General features: G+C 45.5%; 1 protein-coding gene across 1 annotated transcript in view; it reads left to right on the top strand.

Moving 5' to 3' along the window:
• The window catches only part of SPATS1 (spermatogenesis associated serine rich 1), a 144,051-nt gene extending 125,121 nt beyond the window's left edge, over nt 1-18,930 (top strand). The window contains exons 6-7 of the mRNA XM_073672962.1: nt 17,438-17,500; nt 18,586-18,930. Of these exons, the coding sequence (XP_073529063.1) occupies nt 17,438-17,500; nt 18,586-18,715 (193 nt within the window). The 3' untranslated portion in view covers nt 18,716-18,930. The remainder of the gene's footprint in view (nt 1-17,437; nt 17,501-18,585) is intronic.
• The last annotated feature ends 3,885 nt before the right edge of the window (nt 18,931-22,815 follow it).

Below are 22,815 nucleotides of genomic sequence, written 5' to 3' on the forward strand. Positions count from 1 at the left end.
CACTATAGGCGAGTCTTTTTTCCGGTGCTATTCCATCGGCCGCCATCTTAAAGTCCACTCTCCCCACATTCTTTTGTTCTTTCCTTTACGAGACTCGATCCTGCCGACTATGCTAAGTGTAACATGAAGGGGGGGGGGTGGAAGCCATTGGCAAGGTGCCAAGTACGTTGTATAAAAATGGAGGTCCTAGCTGTGTGTGTGTGTGCTCTTGTTACCTGGGTGGTATGCCTCTGCAGACTGCATAGTGCTACAATATCGGAGACCAAAGTCCAACATTAAACTTCTTTTTACTGAACATGAACTTGATAAGAACTATGTACATCAGATAATAGACATGTTTCTTCACAAAGGTTTCTCTTGCTTTAATCAGGCATGAGCACTTCTTAGTTACATTAGTTAGGAACACTTCATTTCTCTTGTACTTCATGCTCTTGAATCCCATCCAACAAATGATTATGGGAGACTTTGTCTTCCCCTGAAAGGGCTACATGGGTCGAGGTGTAATGCTACAGCAGCTCCCAGCTACTCTCAGTTCCCAGCTGACTAATGAGGATCTCAGTGTTTGACGTGAGTGGGTACAACTCCTCTCTAGAAGTTCACTGTTTTCCGTAGGAGAGTTTAAGTCCCCATATGGTGACCATTGTTACCTTTCAACACACCCAATTGAGTTCCTTTTCACTGTAAACAACTGTCCACTAAAGTCCTGCTGATACAATCCTTTTTAGTTCAATCCCCTTTAAGTGGACGTTCTACTTCCCCTGAATTAAGTTCCCTACCGTTTAGGTGGCCTCTCTAGCCTGAGTTCCAATTTGTCAAATCTCTGCATCCAAATCTCTGTTAGGTATCTCTGCATGTTTCCTTTGTCCTTAGTATGTATTATCTGATGTTCTGTTGTCTTCCCTCTTCACACAAAAATAAACTATAACATGTCAGTCTGCCTACTGTCAGACCTTAGGTCTGTCTCTACTGAACACTGGGTCTAAATCACTCACTATCAGTAAGTCGTCTTCTGTCTTCCTACATAGTCCCTCCCATTCTGGGCTAGTCCCAACTATTAACTCTATCTGTACCCAATAAGCGCATGCAGATTACTAAACAGACAATGCATTATATCACGACACATAACTTCAAGGGGGTGGCATCACTTCCACTTCCTTACAAATCTGCTAAGATTCAAATTTGACTAGGAAATTTGTTTTACATCGAATAAATTCAATGTAAATTAAATTAGCCATGAAGGGGTAGAAAAATAAAATCATGGATGCACCTTCCATTGGTCATCTCCATACGTCACCGCCACTCTTGGTCCTCCCAATTGGCTGCCCTACCTTCTCTCTACAGTCTTATATCATCTTCAGTTTTTGGACCTTTGATTTGATGAGACTCCACACCATCTCATGGAGTGTGATGCACTAACATTATTGTAAAGTACTCTGTGTCAAGCTCCATGTGACCACATGGCGCCTTCTGAAGAATAACAGCGCCAGCGGCCCTGAGATGGAAGACAGAGGAGCCGATTTAAGGATTATATGTTGTGGAAGATATATGGAGAGCAGAGGTGTGGTGAGTGTGACATATTTTTAACCTCTTCCTGCCCTCATAATCTAGCAAAATAACCAATCAGATTTTTTGAGAAATTTGTAACAAACTTTATTTTTTTATGAATCGATTTGCTCATCTGTAATCATGGTGCCTAGAAGAAAATCTTCTTTATTTGTAGAGCTGCTATTTCACACTTTACGCCATGTGCAGCTGCTCCATACATACACTGTGTAAATAAAAGACAATTCACCTGGATCAGCAGTAAATTTTTGTCGCCAGGAGCTTTTCGGATCACTACACTTTACAGGAGAGAGCATTGTTATTAGGGAAGTGCTAACAGTGCAGAAGTTTTATGAACCCGAACATTTGGGCGAGCATCCAATTGAACAGATATTTGTATACAAGTTTATGCCGCATTATGTCACAAGGATTAAATGCTGGCGTTTAGATTTAAAAAGAATTTATCAGGTTATTATTATTTGAAACATTAGTAGTAGTAGTGAAAGTAATATTATCAGTATTAAAAGTATTAGGAAATACAATATATAAAGTAGAGATGAGCGTTGTTCTACTCGAACTGTTCGCCAATCTCAAATTCGAGCTGTTTTGGGCGGTGTTCGAGCCGTTCGGCGAACACGAACAATTTGATAAAAATTCGGCTGTTCGAGGTTATGTTCGATAACTGTTCGTGCACCAAAATCATAACTGGATTTTTTCTCAGTAATGATGAAAATTAATGTTAATACGCAGTTTGAGTGTACAGCGGGGTGGGGGGAGGGGCAGGGGATGGATCTCTGCAGGAACAATGAAGATCTCCATTTTTTTTTCTCTTTCCCGCATTTGCAGTGGGGAGGTGCAATCTGTCAGCCTATCAGCAGCGCACACACGGAGCGAAGTGCTTTTTTTCACACAAGCAAGGGCATGTGTCATTGGCAGTGTATGTCACATGTCCTTGCCCAATAAGACCAAGCCATTTTCCCCGTCGCCACCATTTTCTCACTGCTGCAGCTGCGTGTTAGACGGCACCGCTGTTGCTGTGTGCGCTATACCTTGTTAATTTCAAGCCAATTTTCGCACAAATATACAGATAGCTTGGGAGTAGGGAATAGTTGTGATTGCAGTCCTTTTAAGGACTAGGTTACAGCATTTCCTACGACTTTTATCAGGGAGGTCTGTGCTCTTAAATAGATAGGTTGTGGGAGTAAAGACTAATTGTAATTGGAGTCCTTTTCAGGACTAGGTTACATCAGTTCCCAGCAGTTTTTGCCAGGCAGGTCTGTGTCAGTGCTGTGCAAGTTTTTTTCACAGCATTTGGCTGAATCTAGCAAAGCTAATCCTTTTTGGCCTATTGCAGAGTGTGTTAGTCAGTGGAGTAGCCTATCTGTGCTGCAAGATATACCATCTGTGTATAGAATACCAATTTTTTTACTGCACCTAGTGAAGTAAAATCTTTTGGGCATAGCATCATTCTATTAGTCCATCTATACTGACCTCCATCAGGTTGCAAATTAAAACTAATTTTTATCTGCATCTACAGTACCTCTGAAAAAATATTTGGGCTTCTAGCTGTGTGTGGGACTTGTTGTATTAGTCCATCTATACTGACCTCCATCAGGTTGCAAACTGAATATATTTTTTTCTGCATCTACCTCTGAAAAAATATTTGGGCTTCTAGCTGTGTGTCGGACTTTCTCTATTAGTCCATCTATACTGACCTCCATCAGGTTGCAAATTAAAAATAATTTGTATCTGCATCTACAGTACCTCTGAAAAAATATTTGGGCTTCTAGCTGTGTGTGGGACTTGTTGTATTAGTCCATCTATACTGACCTCCATCAGGTTGCAAATTAAAAATAATTTTTATCTGCATCTACAGTACCTCTGAAAAAATATTTGGGCTTCTAGCTGTGTGTGGGACTTGTTGTATTAGTCCATCTATACTGACCTCCATCAGGTTGCAAACTGAATATATTTTTTTCTGCATCTACCTCTGAAAAAATATTGGGCTTCTAGCTGTGTGTGGGTCTTGTTCTATTAATCCATCTATACTGACCTCCATCAGGTTGCAAACTGAATATAATTTTTTTCTGCATCTAGCTCTGAAAAAATATTTGGCCTTCTAGCAGTGTGTCGGACTTTCTCTATTAGTCCATCTATACTGACCTCCATCAGGTTGCAAATTAAAAATAATTTTTATCTGCATCTACAGTACCTCTGAAAAAATATTTGGGCTTCTAGCTGTGTGTGGGACTTGTTGTATTAGTCCATCTATACTGACCTCCATCAGGTTGCAAATTAAAAATAATTTGTATCTGCATCTACAGTACCTCTGAAAAAATATTTGGGCTTCTAGCTGTGTGTGGGACTTGTTGTATTAGTCCATCTATACTGACCTCCATCAGGTTGCAAACTGAATATATTTTTTTCTGCATCTACCTCTGAAAAAATATTGGGCTTCTAGCTGTGTGTGGGTCTTGTTCTATTAATCCATCTATACTGACCTCCATCAGGTTGCAAACTGAATATAATTTTTTTCTGCATCTAGCTCTGAAAAAATATTTGGCCTTCTAGCAGTGTGTCGGACTTTCTCTATTAGTCCATCTATACTGACCTCCATCAGGTTGCAAATTAAAAATAATTTTTATCTGCATCTACAGTACCTCTGAAAAAATATTTGGGCTTCTAGCTGTGTGTGGGACTTGTTGTATTAGTCCATCTATACTGACCTCCATCAGGTTGCAAATTAAAAATAATTTGTATCTGCATCTACAGTACCTCTGAAAAAATATTTGGGCTTCTAGCTGTGTGTGGGACTTGTTGTATTAGTCCATCTATACTGACCTCCATCAGGTTGCAAACTGAATATATTTTTTTCTGCATCTACCTCTGAAAAAATATTGGGCTTCTAGCTGTGTGTGGGTCTTGTTCTATTAATCCATCTATACTGACCTCCATCAGGTTGCAAACTGAATATAATTTTTTTCTGCATCTAGCTCTGAAAAAATATTTGGCCTTCTAGCAGTGTGTCGGACTTTCTCTATTAGTCCATCTATACTGACCTCCATCAGGTTGCAAATTAAAAATAATTTTTATCTGCATCTACAGTACCTCTGAAAAAATATTTGGGCTTCTAGCTGTGTGTGGGACTTGTTGTATTAGTCCATCTATACTGACCTCCATCAGGTTGCAAATTAAAAATAATTTTTATCTGCATCTACAGTACCTCTGAAAAAATATTTGGGCTTCTAGCTGTGTGTGGGACTTGTTGTATTAGTCCATCTATACTGACCTCCATCAGGTTGCAAATTAAAAATAATTTGTATCTGCATCTACAGTACCTCTGAAAAAATATTTGGGCTTCTAGCTGTGTGTGGGACTTGTTGTATTAGTCCATCTATACTGACCTCCATCAGGCTGCAAACTGAATATATTTTTTTCTGCATCTACCTCTGAAAAAATATTGGGCTTCTAGCTGTGTGTGGGACTTGTTGTATTAGTCCATCTATACTGACCTCCATCAGGTTGCAAACTGAATATATTTTTTTCTGCATCTACCTCTGAAAAAATATTGGGCTTCTATCTGTGTGTGGGTCTTGTTCTATTAATCCATCTATACAGACCTCCATCAGGTTGCAAACTGAATATAATTTTTTTCTGCATCTAGCTCTGAAAAAATATTTGGCCTTGTAGCAGTGTGTCGGACTTTCTCTATTAGTCCATCTATACTGACCTCCATCAGGTTGCAAACTGAATATATTTTTTTCTGCATCTAACCCAGCCAATAGTTTTGGCCTAATGCCACAGTTTGGCCACTCAGCTCTGCTCGGTTACCATCCATTGTTTTTTTGTGCAAACAACTCCAGAGTTGTGAATTAGTTCACCACCAAAATGAGTGGAAAAAGGCCTGCTGCTGGTGGAAAGGGGAATAGGCGTGTTGGGAAGGGGAAAAAAGGTTGTGTCCGTGGGGTAGGTGTTAAAGCAACAGTAACATCTGCAGAAGAAAGACCATCTTCCAGCCAAACTAAAATGTCTACTTCTTTTAGCGGACAATGTGATAAGATCCCTTTCTTACGGCCACGCCAATCGCTACAAATTCCAGATGAGGCACAAAAACAGCAGGTGCTTCAATGGATATCAAGTGCTCCTTTAAGTGGGCTCTCCTCCACATCAACTTCAACATCACAAATACTCCAGTCCTCAAAGGTGTCACCCAAATCGCACTTGCTTCCTCACAGCTCCCAAATCTCCAGCTGCCCGTCTGAGTATGAGGTAGAACAGATGGTTGAGTCTGCAGAGCTGTTTACTCATACTATAGCCTGGGAATCAGAGGTCGACTCCAGCGCTTCTGTGAATCCAGACGAGGAAATGATCTGCACTGATGCCCAGAATCTTTATGAGTCGGATCCAGGACCAGACGCAGAAGGTTCTGACCATAATGTAGACCCTCAGTCCCAAACTGTAACTCCTGTTGGTGGAGACAATGAGGAAGACGATGATAAGACTCAAATACCTGATTGGAGCGACAACTTTAGTTTTTTGTCAGGGCAGGAACAGGTTGGCTCTGAGGACGACGGGTGTGATAACACACAGGGTGATGATGATGAGGTTGGAGATCCCACTTACTGTCAACCCACAGTCAGCCAAGAGATGAGGTCAGCAGAGGAGGTGGAGGAAGATGCTAGTGACGACGAGGTCAGGTTGCGCCTTCCTGGACAGAGACGTAGTACTGGAAGCACGTCAACAACTGCATCCTCAAACACAACTCTCCCTCTCACCACAAGTCGTGGTGGCTCTTCAGGTCGCATGGGTGCTAAGCCTTGCATAGCCTGGGAATTTTTTCAGATCGATAAAGATGACCCAACTCGTGTTATCTGTAACATTTGTCAGCAAAAGCTAAGTAGAGGCCAAAAAATACATAGTTTGAGTACTTCATGCATGAACCGGCACATGGACATGAAGCATAAGTTGCAATGGGAAGCTCAGTGTGCTACAATGCGGCCTAGCCGGCCGGGCCAACCACCGTCTGCCATATCTTGTGCATCCGCGGCCTCTTCATCCTCTGTGACTGGGGGGACAGCAGTCACACCTGTTTTGGGGCGCAGACCTGCCACCTCTTTACCCGCAACAGCCAGCGTGATTGGCAGGTCATCATTTTCTTTGGAGGTGGTAACAGCAGCTGGTGTTGAGCACTGTCCGACATCGATAGCACCACCTTTGTATCAAGGCAACCTAACATGTCCGCCGGCATCTTCCTCACAGACCGGCAGTTTGCCGGGGACACCCTTATCAACCCCGTCTAAGCACAATAGCCAGCCCTCGGTCCCTCAGATGTGGACAAGTAAAAGACCATTTCCTCCTAGCCATGAGAAAGCTAAGAGGTTGAATTTCACCATCTGCAAGCTCTTGGCTACAGAAATGCTGCCTTTCCGCCTGGTGGACACAGAGGATTTTCGAGACCTTATGTCCGTCGCAGTGCCCCAGTACCAGATGCCCAGTCGGCACTACTTCTCAAAGAAAGGTGTGCCTGCGCTCCACCAGCATGTCGCACACAACATCACCGCTTCTTTGAGAAACTCTGTGTGTGACAGGGTGCATTTCACCACAGACACTTGGACGAGTAGGCATGGACAGGGGCATTACATGTCGCTGACTGGGCACTGGGTAACTATGGTGACAGCAGGACAAGGGGCTGCTGTCCAAGTCTTGCCGTCCCCACGAGTTGTGCGTCAATCCTCTTTATGTCAAAGTTCCTCCACTGCTTCTGCCTCCTCAACCTCCTCTCAGTCTTCCACCTGCACCCAAAGCCTGTCTGGTCATGCCACAAGCTTTCTAACTGTGCAGAAGGGATCCTGCACACCTCCTTACTATGCTGGCAGTAGGGCTCAACGTCATCAGGCGGTTTTTACATTGAAATGTCTGGGAAATGTGAGTCACACAGCTGAGGAGTTGTGGTCAGCTCTGGAGAACCAATTTCATGAATGGTTGTCTCCACTGGACCTGAAATCAGGGAAGGCCGTGTGCGACAATGCTGCAAACCTGGGTGCGGCCCTTCGCCGGGGCAATGTCACACACGTGCCTTGTATGGCTCACGTGTTGAACCTGGTTGTCCAGCAATTTTTAGCCCACTATCCCAGACTAGATGGCCTTCTGCAGAGGGCACGGGCGCTGTGTGCTCACTTCCGCCGTTCGCATCCCGCAGCTCAGCGACTTACATCTCTACAGAAGTCGTTGGGCCTGCCACTTCACCGGCTAAAATGCGATGTGCCTACCCGGTGGAATTCAACTCTGCACATGTTGCAGCGACTGTGGCAGCACCGACAAGCCCTGGTGCAATACGTTCTGACGTATAGCCTGGGCCAACGAGATTCAGAGGTGGGGCAAATCACGCTGGAGGAGTGGTCTCAGATCAGGGACCTATGCACCCTTCTGCACAGTTTTGAAATGGCGACGAAGATGTTTAGTGCTGACGATGCCATTATCAGCATGACTATTCCGGTGATTTACATGCTGGAGCACATGTTAAACAGAATTCGGAGTCAGGTGGTGGCACAAGAGGAGGTGGAGGAAGTAGAGGAGGAGGAGTTGTATGCGGAAGGGCTAACATCTGCAAGGTCCAGACGGTCAGCAGCACCAAGGCGGCAGGCATGTGAGGGTGGGGGAGATGGTTTTACCAGGGCGCATGGTAGCAGCCAAACTAGTGAGGAAGGTGCAGGAGCCCAGGAAGAAGTGGAGGATGAACTGGCGATGGGCATGGAAAACTCATCAGATGAGGGAGACCTTGATCACATTTCTGTTGTGCGAGGTTGGGAGGAGAGGACAGAGGAAGGAAGCATGATTGTTACCTCGCCACCAACACAACAGGGACTTGGTGCTCCTGGATGCGCAACACACATGAGTGCCTTCTTGCTGCACTACCTGCAACATGACCCTCGAATTGTGAGAATTAGAAATAATCCTGACTACTGGGTTGCCACACTGTTAGATCCCCGGTACAAAAGTAAATTTGCAGAAATTATTCCTGCCATAGAAAGGGATGCACGCATGCAGGAGTATCAGCAGAGACTGTTGCAGAATCTTACATGTGCTTTTCCACAAAATACCAGTGGTGCACGTAGTGAATCTCACAGTTCCAACTTGCCAACCGTGGGACCGTCAAGTGTTCAGCACTCAAACCGTAACAGAACCACAGTATCTGGTGGTAACATCAATTTTGCGGAATCATTTCACCACTTTTTTAGCCCATCCTTTGCAAGGCCACAGGAGACAAGAAGTCTGACACATAGTCAACGCCTAGAGACGATGGTACAGGAGTATCTCCAAGTAAACATTGAAGCCACGACTGTGTCACTGGACCCTTGCTCTTTTTGGGCTTCCAATCTGGATAAATGGCCGGAGCTAGCCACTTACGCCTTGGAGATCTTGTCATGCCCCGCAGCCAGCGTTCTGTCTGAACGTGTGTTCAGCGCTGCTGGTGGTGTGCTGACAGATAAGCGCACGCGGCTCTCCACTGATAATGTAGACAGACTCACGTTCATAAAGATGAACAAATCATGGATCCGAAACGACTTTTCTACCCCTGTGTCATCCTGGTCAGAGTAAAAGCTTGATGATTGTTTAAAATCACCATACCAACCGTTTTAAGCTTTCAAATTACTAATCATGTTTATCTGTATCTTGACTGGAAAATAATTTGGACTTTGTAGCAGTGTGCAGCACTGATCCTATTAGGCCATCTATAATAAGCTCCACCAGATTTAAAATTAAAAATAATTTTTAGCTGCATCTAGCCCGGAAAATAATTTTGGGGCTCCGAGATGCGCAAGACACATAAGTGCCTTCTTGCTGCACTACCTGCAGCATGACCCTCATATTGTCAGAATTCGAAGTAATCATGACTACTGGGTTGCCACACTCTTAGATCCCCCAAACTTTTCGATCAACCTTTTCATTTTAATAAAGACCAAAAAAATGGTCATTTTTGAAATTATAAGCATTAGCAGGTTGTTAGAAACTGAAATCAAACAGTTTTCAACTCAAAACTTTATTCTAGGTGATGTTACATTTTCACATAGGACCCCTTGTTCGAAAGGAGCTTCTGAACTCTCTCGTCCATTGAATTTGTCAGGATTTGGATGGTTTCTGCTTCAATTGTTTTGCATGAGGACAGAATACCCTCCCAGAGCTGTTGCTTAGATGTGAACTGCCTCCCGCCATCATAGACACTCCTTTTAATGATGCTCCAAAGGTTCTGAATGGGGTAGAGGTCAGGGGAGCATGGGGGTCACACCATAAGTTTGTCCCCTTTTATGCCCATATCAGCCAGAGATGCAGATGTTTTATGTGCAGCATGAGATGGTGCATTATCATGCAGAAAAATGATCTTGCTGTGAAATACACGGTTCTTCTTCTTGAACCATGGCAGGAAGTGCTGTTTGAGAAAATCCACATACATTATGGAGTTCATCTTTAGCGCCTTCAGGGATCCTAAAGGGGCCGACAATCTCTCTCCCCATGATTCCAGCCCAAAACATTACTCCACCTCCTCCTTATTGGCGCTGTAGCCGTGTTTGCGTGGGGTGTCCATCAACCAGCCATCCTCCACTCCATCCATCTGGACCATCGAGCGCTGCACGGCACTCATCCGTGAACAAAACAGTTTTGAAATCAGTCTTCATGTAATGTTTGGCCCACTGGAGCCGTTTCTGCTTGTGTGAAGTGGATAGAGGAGGTCGACAGGATGGCGTATGCACAGCTGCAAACCTCTGAAGGACCCTGCATTTTGTTGTTCGGGGGACGTTGGAGGCACAAGCAGCTTCAAAAACTTGTCTGCTGCTATGACAAGGCTTTTTTGCCGCTGCTCTTTCAACCTGACGTAATTGCCTGTAGGAAAGAGTCCTCAATTTGCCCTTATCAGCACGCACACGTGTGTACTGTGAATCAGCTACATACTTCTTCATTGCCAAGACACTTCATCCTGATCATCGCACAATGTTGATTGTAGTCATGCCTTGACCTAAACACTCCACAATTTGTTGCTTCTCAGCAGCCGACACATCCTTTTTCTTTCCCATTTTGGCAGAAAATGTAGGCTGCTGAATAATGTGAGAGAGCCTTCTTAAGTAGTCTTGCCTTTCATTGGACACACCTGCCAAACTAATTAGCACTGGTGTCTGCAATTGCTTACAGTGATATAAAGAGCCCTGACACACATCACCATCAATGAGTTTAACTGACAAACAAATTCTTCCCTTATCACTCCTAAATACTTTTTGCATAATAATTTGGAACACAGTGTACATGTGCTTTTCCACAAAACACCAGTGGTTCACGTAGTGAATCTTACAGTTCTAACTTGCCAACCGTGGTCTGTATGGAGTTGGTCAATAAAGGGCCCAAAATTAAGATAACATAGATGGGAGAGGTCTCTATGAATAGGAATTCCTAAGTATTTGATACCCTGTGAGGGCCAGGCAAAGGGAAAGTTGGACTGGATGGAATCCTATATGGATTTGGGGAGGGAGACATCGAGGGCCTCAGACTTCGCTACATTGATTTTAAAATTTGACCATGTAACAAAGTGATCTATTTCAGCCATAACAGCATGGATGGATATATGTGATTGAGTGATATATACTAGGACATCATCAGCAAATAGAGAGCACTTGTACTCGGTGCCTCCCACCTCAATCCACCTAATATTGGGGTTATGGCGAATTGATGAGAGCAGGTGCTCCGTCACTAGGATGTATAAGAGAGGGGACAGAGAACATCCCTGCCTTGTCCCATTGGTGATTGTGAAAGGTGATGAAAATGTTCTGACGCGCCCCCTGGGCCTTGGGACACCCGGAGCCGGACCCTTTTTGGTGGATGCTGGTGGTTGTAGTCTCCGTGGCGGCAACCCGGTTCCGTGGCTCAGGGCGGTCAAACCAGTGGCGGAACTATTTATGTGGTTTTGATGTTTAAATGTCCGACTACGCCACCCGTGGATTGCGGTCAGAGTGAACCGCCGCTCCAGGGCAGACCGCTGAGGCTGGTGGTGTGGGTGCAGCAGAGCGTAGCATAACTCCCCACGGGAGGAGTATAGCCTCAGGGCAGTGTATGCGGAGGATGGGGGTGATGGTGCAGGGAAGCAGCAGTATTGACACGGAGTCAGTGATGCAGTCCAGGGCCTTTACTCACAGTTCTTATTATCCAGACCACGTCTGCAGGTAACGGCTGCCCACGTCGTACTGTGCTCACCAGGTGAGGGGCTCAGACAACTCCCAGATAACTTTGGAGCGCTTCACAGGACCCCCTTTATGTGTCCTTTGTCTGGCCTTTCTTACCAACCCTTCTGTCCGGCTGCCTCGGGCCTCCTCTTGGTAAACTTGGCGCCAGTTTCCCTGACCCTATGTGGTGCCTTCCTAGCGGGTGTAGCGAGGGGCTGCGCCACATAAAATGTCACAGCCTCCTGTTTCTAGCTGAGGGTCGTTTCCTGCCTCCACTAGTTTCGGGGACTGGTCTCCCACTTTGGCCTGACCCCTCAACGCAGGTGGATTCTGGTGTGCGGTGGCGACTCGCCCGTCCGCACCCCTGAGATCCCTTCGTTCCTCGTTCCTGGAGCCTTCTCCGCTCCTCTTCCTTCCTTCTCCCTCTTCCAGGCCTGGGCCTCTGTTACTAGGCCCGCCTCCGGAGCAGAGCTCATGCAGAGCCCCTGCTCCCTGCCACTTCTGCTCAGACTTCTCTGCACTGAACTAAGATGGTGCCCACCTTTTATACTCCCTTCTCAATGCACCCAGGAACTGCTTCCTCCCTGCTCCTGCAATACAGGGTTCCCCTTCCTCAGTGTTCCCTCCCCCCACTCCAGCCAGGGACAGGGACTGTCGTGCCCATCTCAGGGGCATATTGGTCACCCTGCCCCACGGCAATGTGGTGTAATGCATGCAGGTGTCGGGTCCTGATCCACACTACATCCTTACCTGAGAGTGAGATATCACACCTCTGGGTGAGGTGCAATACCTCTGTAGCAACCGAGCCCTCAGGGTGCTACAGTTCCATTTATCTTCAGCCTAGGTGACGTATTGCGATACAGGGCCGTGATTTTGGCTATAAAAGGGTCCCCTAGACCCCTACCCCAAGCTTTTTAAGAGAATCATATATGGCGTGCCAGGAGACTCTATGGAATGCTTTCTCAGCATCCAATGAGAGTATCTAATTACAAATTTTTAACTGCATCTAGCCCAGGAAATACTTTGTGCCTAGTAGCAGGGTCTGCTAGTCAGCGGATTATCCCGGCTGTTAAGCAAGCTACACCACCTGTAGTTTGGACACTTCATTTTTTCAAAGGAAATGCTTCGGGACCACGGGATACTCAGTGAAGAGCATCAGGAGGCACCCCAAGGCATAGGGGCTGGGACTGGCAGTAGGATGCCTTGCGGTGGACAGCCGAGCTCGATCCTTATAAAAGCTTTTTAACTGCAGCAGCTTTAGTGGACGCTACTGGAGCTGGAATTACGCGGCTGCTGGCATGAGACTTGCCCTCCAATAGATCCTTGTAAATGGATTTAAAGTGTATTCATTCAAATTAGAGAGACAATTTAAATTAAAAAGCTTAGAGCTGCCTCCACCACAGGGGGGCTCGCTCGACCCACCAGCGGACAGGCACCAGTATTGGGAGAGGGGGGCTGGCCATCAGGGTTCACCGCAGCTCTGGCACAAACCCGGCGACACGGAGGTGGCATGGGCAGGAGCGGACTGGCCGTGTCGGCTTCTCACTTTTTGGATTTTAGAAGGGCATGACATGCCTATATTTGTGTCTCCCCCTCCTTTTACTCCTCCACCTCTTTTATTTTCGCATGACTATATGTACTTGTCACTTTTCCATGTGTTAGTTATGTCTTCTGAGCAGTTTGTCAGCTTTTGGACACCTTTGAAGGTGTTTTCTATGTGTTTCTATGTGTTTTTGTTTGCCTGCCATTGGTTTTAACGGTGTTCGAAGGTGTTCGACGAACAGTTCGACGAACAGTTCGGCGAACACACGGGTGTTCGACGAACCGAACCGAACTCGAACACTACGGGGGTGGCTCAACACTAATATAATGTTATGTTCTGCTACCAAAGCTAAGGAAAGAGAGGAGATCTGTCCCTACTATAGGACTCAGCTGAATCCCTACGATGTAACAGGGAACCTGATCCTGCGATCAGACCTGCTAAAGTCCTAATCTAGTCTGTACGGAGACCTATAGATTTGGGGAGGGAATCCCTACAAGTACTAAGGACTGGGAGGAATATGGGACACCTCCTAACAGAAATAGTAGCAGACAGACGAACAAACAAAATAGATAGAACCTAGAGGTCCGTAGACCAAGCAAACTAACAGAGTTAGATACAGAGCACAGGCTAGCTAGAAAGTAGATATACAATGAAGTCCAGCAAAGCCAGAAGGGCGGAGCAGGATTAAATAGGCCAACAAGGTCATGTGACCAGCAAAGGAAAAAAAACCTAACAGCAAGGTTCTAACAGTACCCCCCCTTCTAAGAGGATCCTCCGGATCCCCTAGGACCAGGCTTATCAGGAAATCTCCTGTGAAACGCTCTGATAAGTCTGGACGCAGAAACATCATCTGACCTCACCCAAGAGTTATCCTCGGGTCCGAAACCTTTCCAGGCCACAAGATACTGCAAACTACCTCTATACCGTCTAGAGTCAAGGATGCGAGAAATTTCATATTCCCCGTCCTCCACCACCGGAGGAACAGAGGCAGAGGCGTCACCATCCGACACAACAGCTTTTTTTAACAGAGAGACATGAAAGACCGGATTAATTCTCCAGGAGGTAGGAACCTCCAACCTAACAGCAGATTGGTTGACAACCTGAAGCACCTTAAAGGGCCCTACAAACTTGGGACCCAATTTCTTAGAAGGAATCCTCAACCGCAGATTCCTAGAGGACAACCAAACCATTTCACCAACAGCGAACAAAACCTCCTGTCGTTTCCTATCAAAGTAGTCTTTAGATTTTCTGTTGGCCTCCTGAAGATTACCACGCACATCCGTCCAAACTCTTTCCAAATCACCGGAAAAATTCTCCTCCTCAGGCACGGCAGATCCCAACTTGGAGAACGACCCAAACGACGGATGTCTCCCAGAACAACAAAAAAAAGGCGAACAACCAGCAGAAGAAGATGTATGATTGTTCAGAGCAAATTCGGCAAGTGGCAGAAACTCAGACCACCCCTCTTGATTGTCTGCCACAAAACAACGCAAGAACTGCTCAACATCCTGGTTTTTCCTTTCTGTCTGGCCATTAGATTCAGGATGATATCCGGACGAAAACGACAAATGAATTCCCAACCTGTCACAAAAGGCACGCCAAAAACGAGCCACGAACTGAGGACCCCTATCAGAAACAATGTCAGTAGGAACGCCATGAAGTCTGACAATTTCCTTGACAAAGGCCTTAGCGAGAGTTTTAGCGCAGGGCAGTTTGACGAAGGGAACCAAGTGACACATCTTGCTAAAACGGTCCACGACCACCCAGATGACAGTAAAACCCTCAGAGGGGGGAAGGTCAGTTATAAAGTCCATAGCCAAATGTGTCCAAGGAGCACTGGGGACCTCCAAAGGACAAAGCAACCCCGCAGCAGGAGTATGTGAGGACTTAGATCTAGCACATATAGTACATTGGCGCACCCACTTAATGACTTCCTTCTGCCATCCAGGCCACCAAAAACTGCGACCCACCAGTCTCTTGGTCTCAGAGATTCCGGGATGACCTGCCAACCGAGATTCGTGACACTCAACAAACAAATCTCTCCTAAAGGTCCCAGGCACAAACAACCTCCCATGAGGAGTGTTAGATGGGGCATTCTCCTGAGCTTTAAGAATCTCATCTTCCAAAACGGAGTCTAAAGCAGCTATCACAACACCTTCTTGTAAAATGTTTTCCTCTTTCTCAGCACCGACTATGGGAGAAAAACTGCGAGACAAGGCATCCGCCTTAACATTCTTAGTACCAGGGATGTAAGTAACGGAGAAATTAAACCGCGAGAAAAACAGTGCCCACCTAGCCTGACGGGCATTCAGGCGCTTGGCAGCGTCAAGATATATCAGATTTTTATGATCCGTAAGAACCTGAACGGGAAATTCCGCACCTTCCAAGAAGTGGCGCCAGTGTTCAAATGCGAGTTTAATAGCCAATAATTCCCGATTACCAATATCGTAATTCAATTCAGTCTCCGAAAATTTTTTTGAAAAAAATGCACAGGGATGTAATCCATCCCCGTTATCCTGAGACAATACTGCGCCAACCCCCACAGAGGAAGCATCAACCTCAACCAAAAACGGCCTAGTAACATCAGGCTGCATAAGGATGGGAGCAGAGGTGAACCTCTCCTTGAGATACACAAAAGCTTCAATGGCCTCAGAAGACCACTGAACCGCATCAGCACCTTTCCTGGTGAGATCAGTCAGAGGTTTGACAATACTAGAAAATTTTTTTATGAATTTTCTATAGTAATTGGCGAAACCCAAAAACCTCTGTATTGATTTCAAACCAATAGGCCTAGGCCATTCCTGCACAGCCTGAACCTTAACCGGATCCATCTCAAAACCTTTGCTGGAGATAATGTAGCCCAAAAAACTAATTCTCTGTACAGCGAACTCACATTTCTCCAGCTTAGCAAAAAGCGAATTGTCCATTAATAACTGTAATACCTCACGCACGCTCCGCCAATGAGACTCCAGATCTGGCGAATAAATCAAAATGTCATCCAAATACACAACCACATTTTTACCGATCAAAGGTCTAAGGATGTCATTAATCAGATTCTGAAAAAATGCAGGAGCATTAGTAAGACCAAAAGGCATAACCAGATTCTCAAAATGACCCACAGGAGTGTTAAAAGCAGTCTTCCATTCATCACCCTCCTTCATGCGCAACAGATTGTATGCCCCCTTAAGGTCAATTTTAGAGAACCACTTGGCCCCCAATAACTGGTTAAACAAATCAGGAATCAATGGCAGTGGGTAAGGATTGCGTACCGTAATTTTGTTAATCTCACGAAAATCCAGACAAGGACGTAAACCGCCGTCCTTTTTTTTTACAAAAAAAAATCCAACCGCCACCATGATGGAACAAAAAAAAATCTTTCCTTAGAGAATTTACAGGCTGGACTTACTGTTATGTTCTGCTACCAAAGCTAAGGAAAGAGAGGAGATCTGTCCCTACTATAGGACTCAGCTGAATCCCTACGATGTAACAGGGAACCTGATCCTGCGATCAGACCTGCTAAAGTCCTAATCTAGTCTGTACGGAGACCTATAGATTTGGGGAGGGAATCCCTACAAGTACTAAGGACTGGGAGGAATATGGGACACCTCCTAACAGAAATAGTAGCAGACAGACGAACAAACAAAATAGATAGAACCTAGAGGTCCGTAGACCAAGCAAACTAACAGAGTTAGATACAGAGCACAGGCTAGCTAGAAAGTAGATATACAATGAAGTCCAGCAAAGCCAGAAGGGCGGAGCAGGATTAAATAGGCCAACAAGGTCATGTGACCAGCAAAGGAAAAAAAACCTAACAGCAAGGTTCTAACATATAAAGCTTAGTTCATGAAGTTGCATATTTTCTGTACCAGGATGGTTTTGTTCACCGTGGTGCTGTTTAAGATCAATCCAGCTGAAATATCATTGCTACTTGCAGAACAGTCTTGCATGTAGCCACTGATGTGTTAAAAAAAGCCTGAAGACAAAAAAGCAGAGCAAGTGTAAAAAATGCACACTAAAACAAAAAGATATATATACCACAATAAATGATGAGAATAATAACAGTAGTACTGTAATAATTCAAGTCCGTGTTCTGTATTTTAGAAATTAGACATTTCAGCTTTTTGATATAGTTTTTTTGTTGCAGGGAATCCTACAAGATTAAAGCTGATACTTTCATTCCTCTTCAAAAATTGCCCAATAAACCAGGGTAAGTATCACCTTATTGTTAATATGAGTCCCTAAATACTCCATAAAATCAACCTTTATAATTCAAAGATTGTTATAAAATAGATATGAGATAGATGAATACTGTAGATACAGTATATACAAATGGTAGAAGATTGCATTAACCAGAAAAGGATCTAATGACCACTGGCACAACTAGGTGGATTGCATAATGCTTTGCCGCTATCACATCACATTGTATAGCACAGCCAATCAGAAGAGACTATCCTAGTCTGTATAAAAGTGGAAGCAGGGAATACAGCAGCGATTTTGTAGGACATTTCCATAGTGAGAGGACATCCCAGATCACAGCGTAGCTATAGGAATAGAGAGCCATAAAACACTGAAGAAACTGTACATACAGTGTGTGACAGCACAGCAAAGAAGATTACTGTGTGAGGAAAGAATAATTCAGATTTAATTATTTTGAAAAGAGTTAGGAAAGTCAAAATGTCATCCACATCTTTTCAGGGCAATTGGAGGTTTTAGAGTACTTCTGATTCACAGCAAATCTAATTTATTGGCAATTTATGGGGAATTCAAACTTAAAAAGATGGACTCATCTTGAATGATAAATAGTACAGATGAGCTAGTTATTTCTAAACAAATAATGTTACTTTTTAATTTAAAATTTGTGTATTCAAGCGAATCCAAATTTTGGTGTGCATGAATCCAACAAAATCGTGGGATGGGGTTAAAAAGCAATAAATTCTTATACTCACCTGTCTTCGGTCCTTCTCATACTTATTCCCTCTCCAGCGGTCATTACCCTGTCTCCTTTTTGGCAATTCTCTCCCTTCTTCATTTTCCAGTTCTTTCAGGATCAAAAAATGAAGTGTGAATGAATGGTCTGACTACTTAAGAGTTTTTTTGTAGTCTGTTACTATGAAGCCACATAGGGTCTGTATAGGAGCCATATACTCAACAGAGTAGAAGATTATTATGAAAGACTATTTGCAAAGTTTCTTTTTTTTATTCTAGGGTATTATAGGGTAGACAGCCACTATGTCCTATTAATGTGACACAGACTTTCGATAGGGTATATACTCTTCTGTTTGTTGTCCACAGTGTTCCATTCAAAGTCAAGGTCAATATACAAAGCCTGGAAGAAGAAAAGAGAGATGTCAAAGAACTCAATAGATGGAAACCAGCCCAGCGCTCCTTTCTCTTTGAATTACCTGGAAATGGACAAAAATAAAAATTGAAGCAAAGAAAATGAGAACAATTTGTAGGAATGTGCAGCACCTTCTTATCACAGTCTATTCGCCCATTACATCAACTTCCCAGCCTGTAAATTGCAGCAAACCAGTGATTTGTAAATTGTAGAAGGGAAATGTATAAGCCTTGGCTAAGTCACAGGATGCCTTTCTAATTTAGAGGAACTTTAGTTGTTGCAGATGAAGCCAAATCACATAAAAGGGAAATCTGACTCATAAAAATGTTTTAAAGGGAAAGGAATATCATAAAATACTTTTTTTTAAGAAAATACACGAACACTCCTTGCTACACCACAGCCCTTGTTGGGGAAGGACCCCATTATTTTGTCACTTGACTATTGGGCACTGTGGGCAGGACATTGTATTAAGCATGTCCAATGTCATCCAGTTACAGTCACCTCACTGTAGCGTCGGCGTCTCTGCCTCCTGCCGGGCAGAGACACCGTTCCTCTCACCGCCGCGGACCAGTTCCGGCGTCCTCAAGCTCCCCTGCTCCTGCTACTGCTGTTGCACGCACCGCGCGCAGCTTCCCGGCCCCTGTGCTTAGGGCGCGCGTGTGTGTGCTCCCTCCCTCTTAAAGGGGCCGCGTGCGCTATCCTAAAGAGTCCCCGACCAATGGCCGGAGGACCACTCCTATATAAAGCACCTCCTCCAAAATGGAGGTGCCTGTGCAAGGTTGTTGTTTGTGTGCTAACACTCTCCTCAGCCCTCAGGTTCCAGTGCCCACCAGCCTGTCTGTTAGCCATGCCCGCCAGTCTGTCTATTAGCCGTGCCTGCCAGCCTGTCTATCAGCCGTGCCTGCCAGCCTGTCTGTCAGCCATGCCTGCCAGCCTGTCTGTCAGCTGTGCCCGCCAGCCTGTCTGTCAGTCGTGCCCGCCTGCCTACCCGGATTATCTTTCAGGCTACCTGCCGTGTACGCCTGCTTGTTTACCTGGATCACCTGTCTGGCTACCTGCCGTGTCCACCTGCTTGCCGACCCGGGTCACCCGTCAGGCTACCTGCCATTCTCTCCCACTGTACCTATCAGCTTCAGACATCTGACCCATGGGAGTCGCCTGCTATCACGCAAGGTCGGTCCCAGAGTGGCACCTGGTCCACCTGCCCTGTCCCTCCTTGTTCACGAAGTCGACTAAGCCGCCATGCGACCAGGGTCGGTCCGAGTAGGCACTTAGTTACGCCCCTCTGGTCCCTCCTTGCAACCCAGCACAGAGGTTCCACCACCCGGATCCCTAACAGTTTGCACAGGCCATGGAACCTGGTGGCTCCCAGGCTCCTTCGCTCTCTGACCTGTACCAAGAGGTCTCTCGCCAGAGATCCCAACAGGATACTATCCTGTCCTATCTGCGGACAGTCAACTCTCGCCTGGACGCGCTGTTCACCCCGACTGTGTCCGCCTCTAACCGAGCGGCATCGGCTCCAACGGCACCTCAACCCAGTGGCGCTGTTGTACCCAGCTTTGGACCTCTGCTCTCTGCGCCTCCCCGCTTTGGTGGTGACCCCGTCCTATGTCGGGGCTTCATAAATCAGTGAACGCTGCACTTTGAACTCCTGGCTCACCAGTTCACCTCCGACTGGGCCAAAGTGGCGTTCATCATGTCTCACCTCCCCGGAGAGGCGTTGGCGTGGCATAACCCTCTGTGGGAGAGAGGGGATCCTCTGTGTCCGATCTCCAGGCTTTCCTCGTGGCTTTCTGGAAGGTGTTCGATGAGCCTGGACGAAAATCTTCTACTGCCTCCTCTCTTCTCTGACTCTGCCAAGGGAGTCTCACTGTGGGCCAGTATGCCGTACACTTCCGAACTCTCGCATCTGAACTTGCTTGGAACAATGAGGCCCTGGTGTCCACCTTTTGGGAGGGCCTTTCCGGACGGATCAAGGATGAGCTAGCTGATCATGACATACCTCCCTCCCTGGATGACCTGGTGTCATTAGCTACCCAGATTGGCATCCGTTTCCTGGAACTCACTAAAGAGTAGAGATGAGCGGTGTTCGACTAGAACTGTTCGCCAATCTCAAATTCGAGCTGTTTTGGGCGGTGTTCGAGTTGTTCGACGAACCCGAACGATTTGCAAAAAATTCGGCTGTTCGAGGTTATGTTCGATAACTGTTCGTGCACCAAAAGCGTGTCCTGCATGTCTGGCGCTATTTAGAGCACCAATCATGCAGGGATTGTCTGCCACTCACTGTAATGCCACAGCCATGGTGGTTGTGGCATTACAGTGATTGCCCAAATCGATGGGAACAGTGCCAACAGTGAAACATGAAAAGCGGCAATTCAGCAGCGGCATACACCGGTACCCGACAATTTAGAACCGAAAGAATAGAGCTTCACACATAGATTAGATAGATAGAAACATGTCAGTCACATATATATGAAGTACAGTGACAGTGTTGATTACTGTACTTGTCATTTAGCGTAAAGGATTTATCAAAAAAAATAATAGTGTTTTCATGCACCGTCTCTTTAAAAAAGCCGGCCGGCAATTCAGCATCGGTACCCGACAATTTATAACAGACAGAATAGAGCTTCACACATAGATTAGATAGATAGAAACATGTCAGTCACATATATATGAAGTACTGTGACAGTGTTGCTTACTGTACTTGTCATTTAGTGTAAAGGATTTATTAAAAAAATAATAGTGTTTTCATGCACCGTCTCTTTAAAAAAGCCGGCCGGCAATTCAGCAGCGGTACCCGACAATTTAGAATAGAAGGAATAGAGAATCACACATAGATTAGATAGATAGAAACATGTCAGTCACATATATATGAAGTACAGTGACAGTGTTGCTTACTGTACTTGTCATTTAGTGTAAAGGATTTATTAAAAAAAATAATAGTGTTTTCATGCACCGTCTCTTTAAGAAAGCCGGCCGGCAATTCAGCATCTGTACCCAACAATTTATAACAGACAGAATAGAGCTTCACACATAGATTAGATAGATAGAAACATGTCAGTCACATATATAAGAAGTACAGTGACAGTGTTGGTTACTGTACTTGTCATTTAGTATTAAAATAAAGGATTTATTATTAAAAAAAATTGGCGTGGGGTTCCCCTTAATTTTAGGCTCTAGCGGAGGTTAAGCAGACAGCTGGGGCAGATGTTTGAAGCCTGGGAAGGGGGTAATACCCACGGAGCTTCCCAGGCTACTAATATCAGCCCCCAGCTGAATACCTAGCCTTTACTAGCTATTAAAATGGGGGACCCCCCCAAAAAAATGACGTGGGGTCCCCCCTAATTTAATAGCTAGCAAAGGCTAGGCAGACAGCTGGGGGCTGATATTAATAGCCCAGGAAGGGAGCCATGAATATTGGCCCCCTCCCAGGCTAGAAACACCAGCCGTCAGCCGCCCCAGAAATGGCGCATTCATAGGATCCGCCAACTCTGGCACTTAGCCTCGCTCTTCCACGCTGCCCTGGTGCGGTGGCAGGGGGTAATAGGGTTGGGGTTGATGTCAGCTTATAATGCCAGCTGACATCAAGCCCAGGTTAGTAATGGAGAGGCGTCTATAAGACACCCCCATTACTAACCCCATAGTCAAAGTTAAAAAAAACACAAACACCCAGAATAAAGTCCTTTAATTGAAATAAAGACACAATTCTTTATTGTTCTAAATTAAACCATACTTACCATCACGCCCATTCCAGCTGAAGCCAACGATCTCCTGCAATAAAAGAAAAACATGGACATGAATGAGCTCACCTCATGCACGTCACTGACAGCGTGGGAAAATTCTCCTGCACTCAGCGCTTCAGCGTGAGAATTTTCCCACGCTGTCAGTGACGTGCATGAGGTGAGCTCATTCATGTCCAATGAACTCAGCTGACCTCATGTACGTCACTGACAGCGTGGGAGAATTTTCACGCTGAAGTGCTGAGTGCAGGAGAATTCTCCCACGCTGTCAGTGACGTGCATGAGGTGCGCCGAGTTCATTGGACATGAACTTGTCTCATCTTTATGCCGTCACAGCGAGACACTGAGGAGCGCAAGCATGCCTGCGCTTCTCAGTGTCCGCGGGATGACAGGCTGGATGGCAGCTTTCTGCTGCGGTCCAGCCTGTCATCTCGATGTAGCAGA

Source organism: Phyllobates terribilis, unplaced genomic scaffold (assembly GCF_046119375.1).
Source record: "Phyllobates terribilis strain yellow unplaced genomic scaffold, ASM4611937v1 Scaffold_3__8_contigs__length_932513732, whole genome shotgun sequence".
In the NCBI taxonomy this organism is placed as follows: domain Eukaryota; kingdom Metazoa; phylum Chordata; class Amphibia; order Anura; family Dendrobatidae; genus Phyllobates; species Phyllobates terribilis.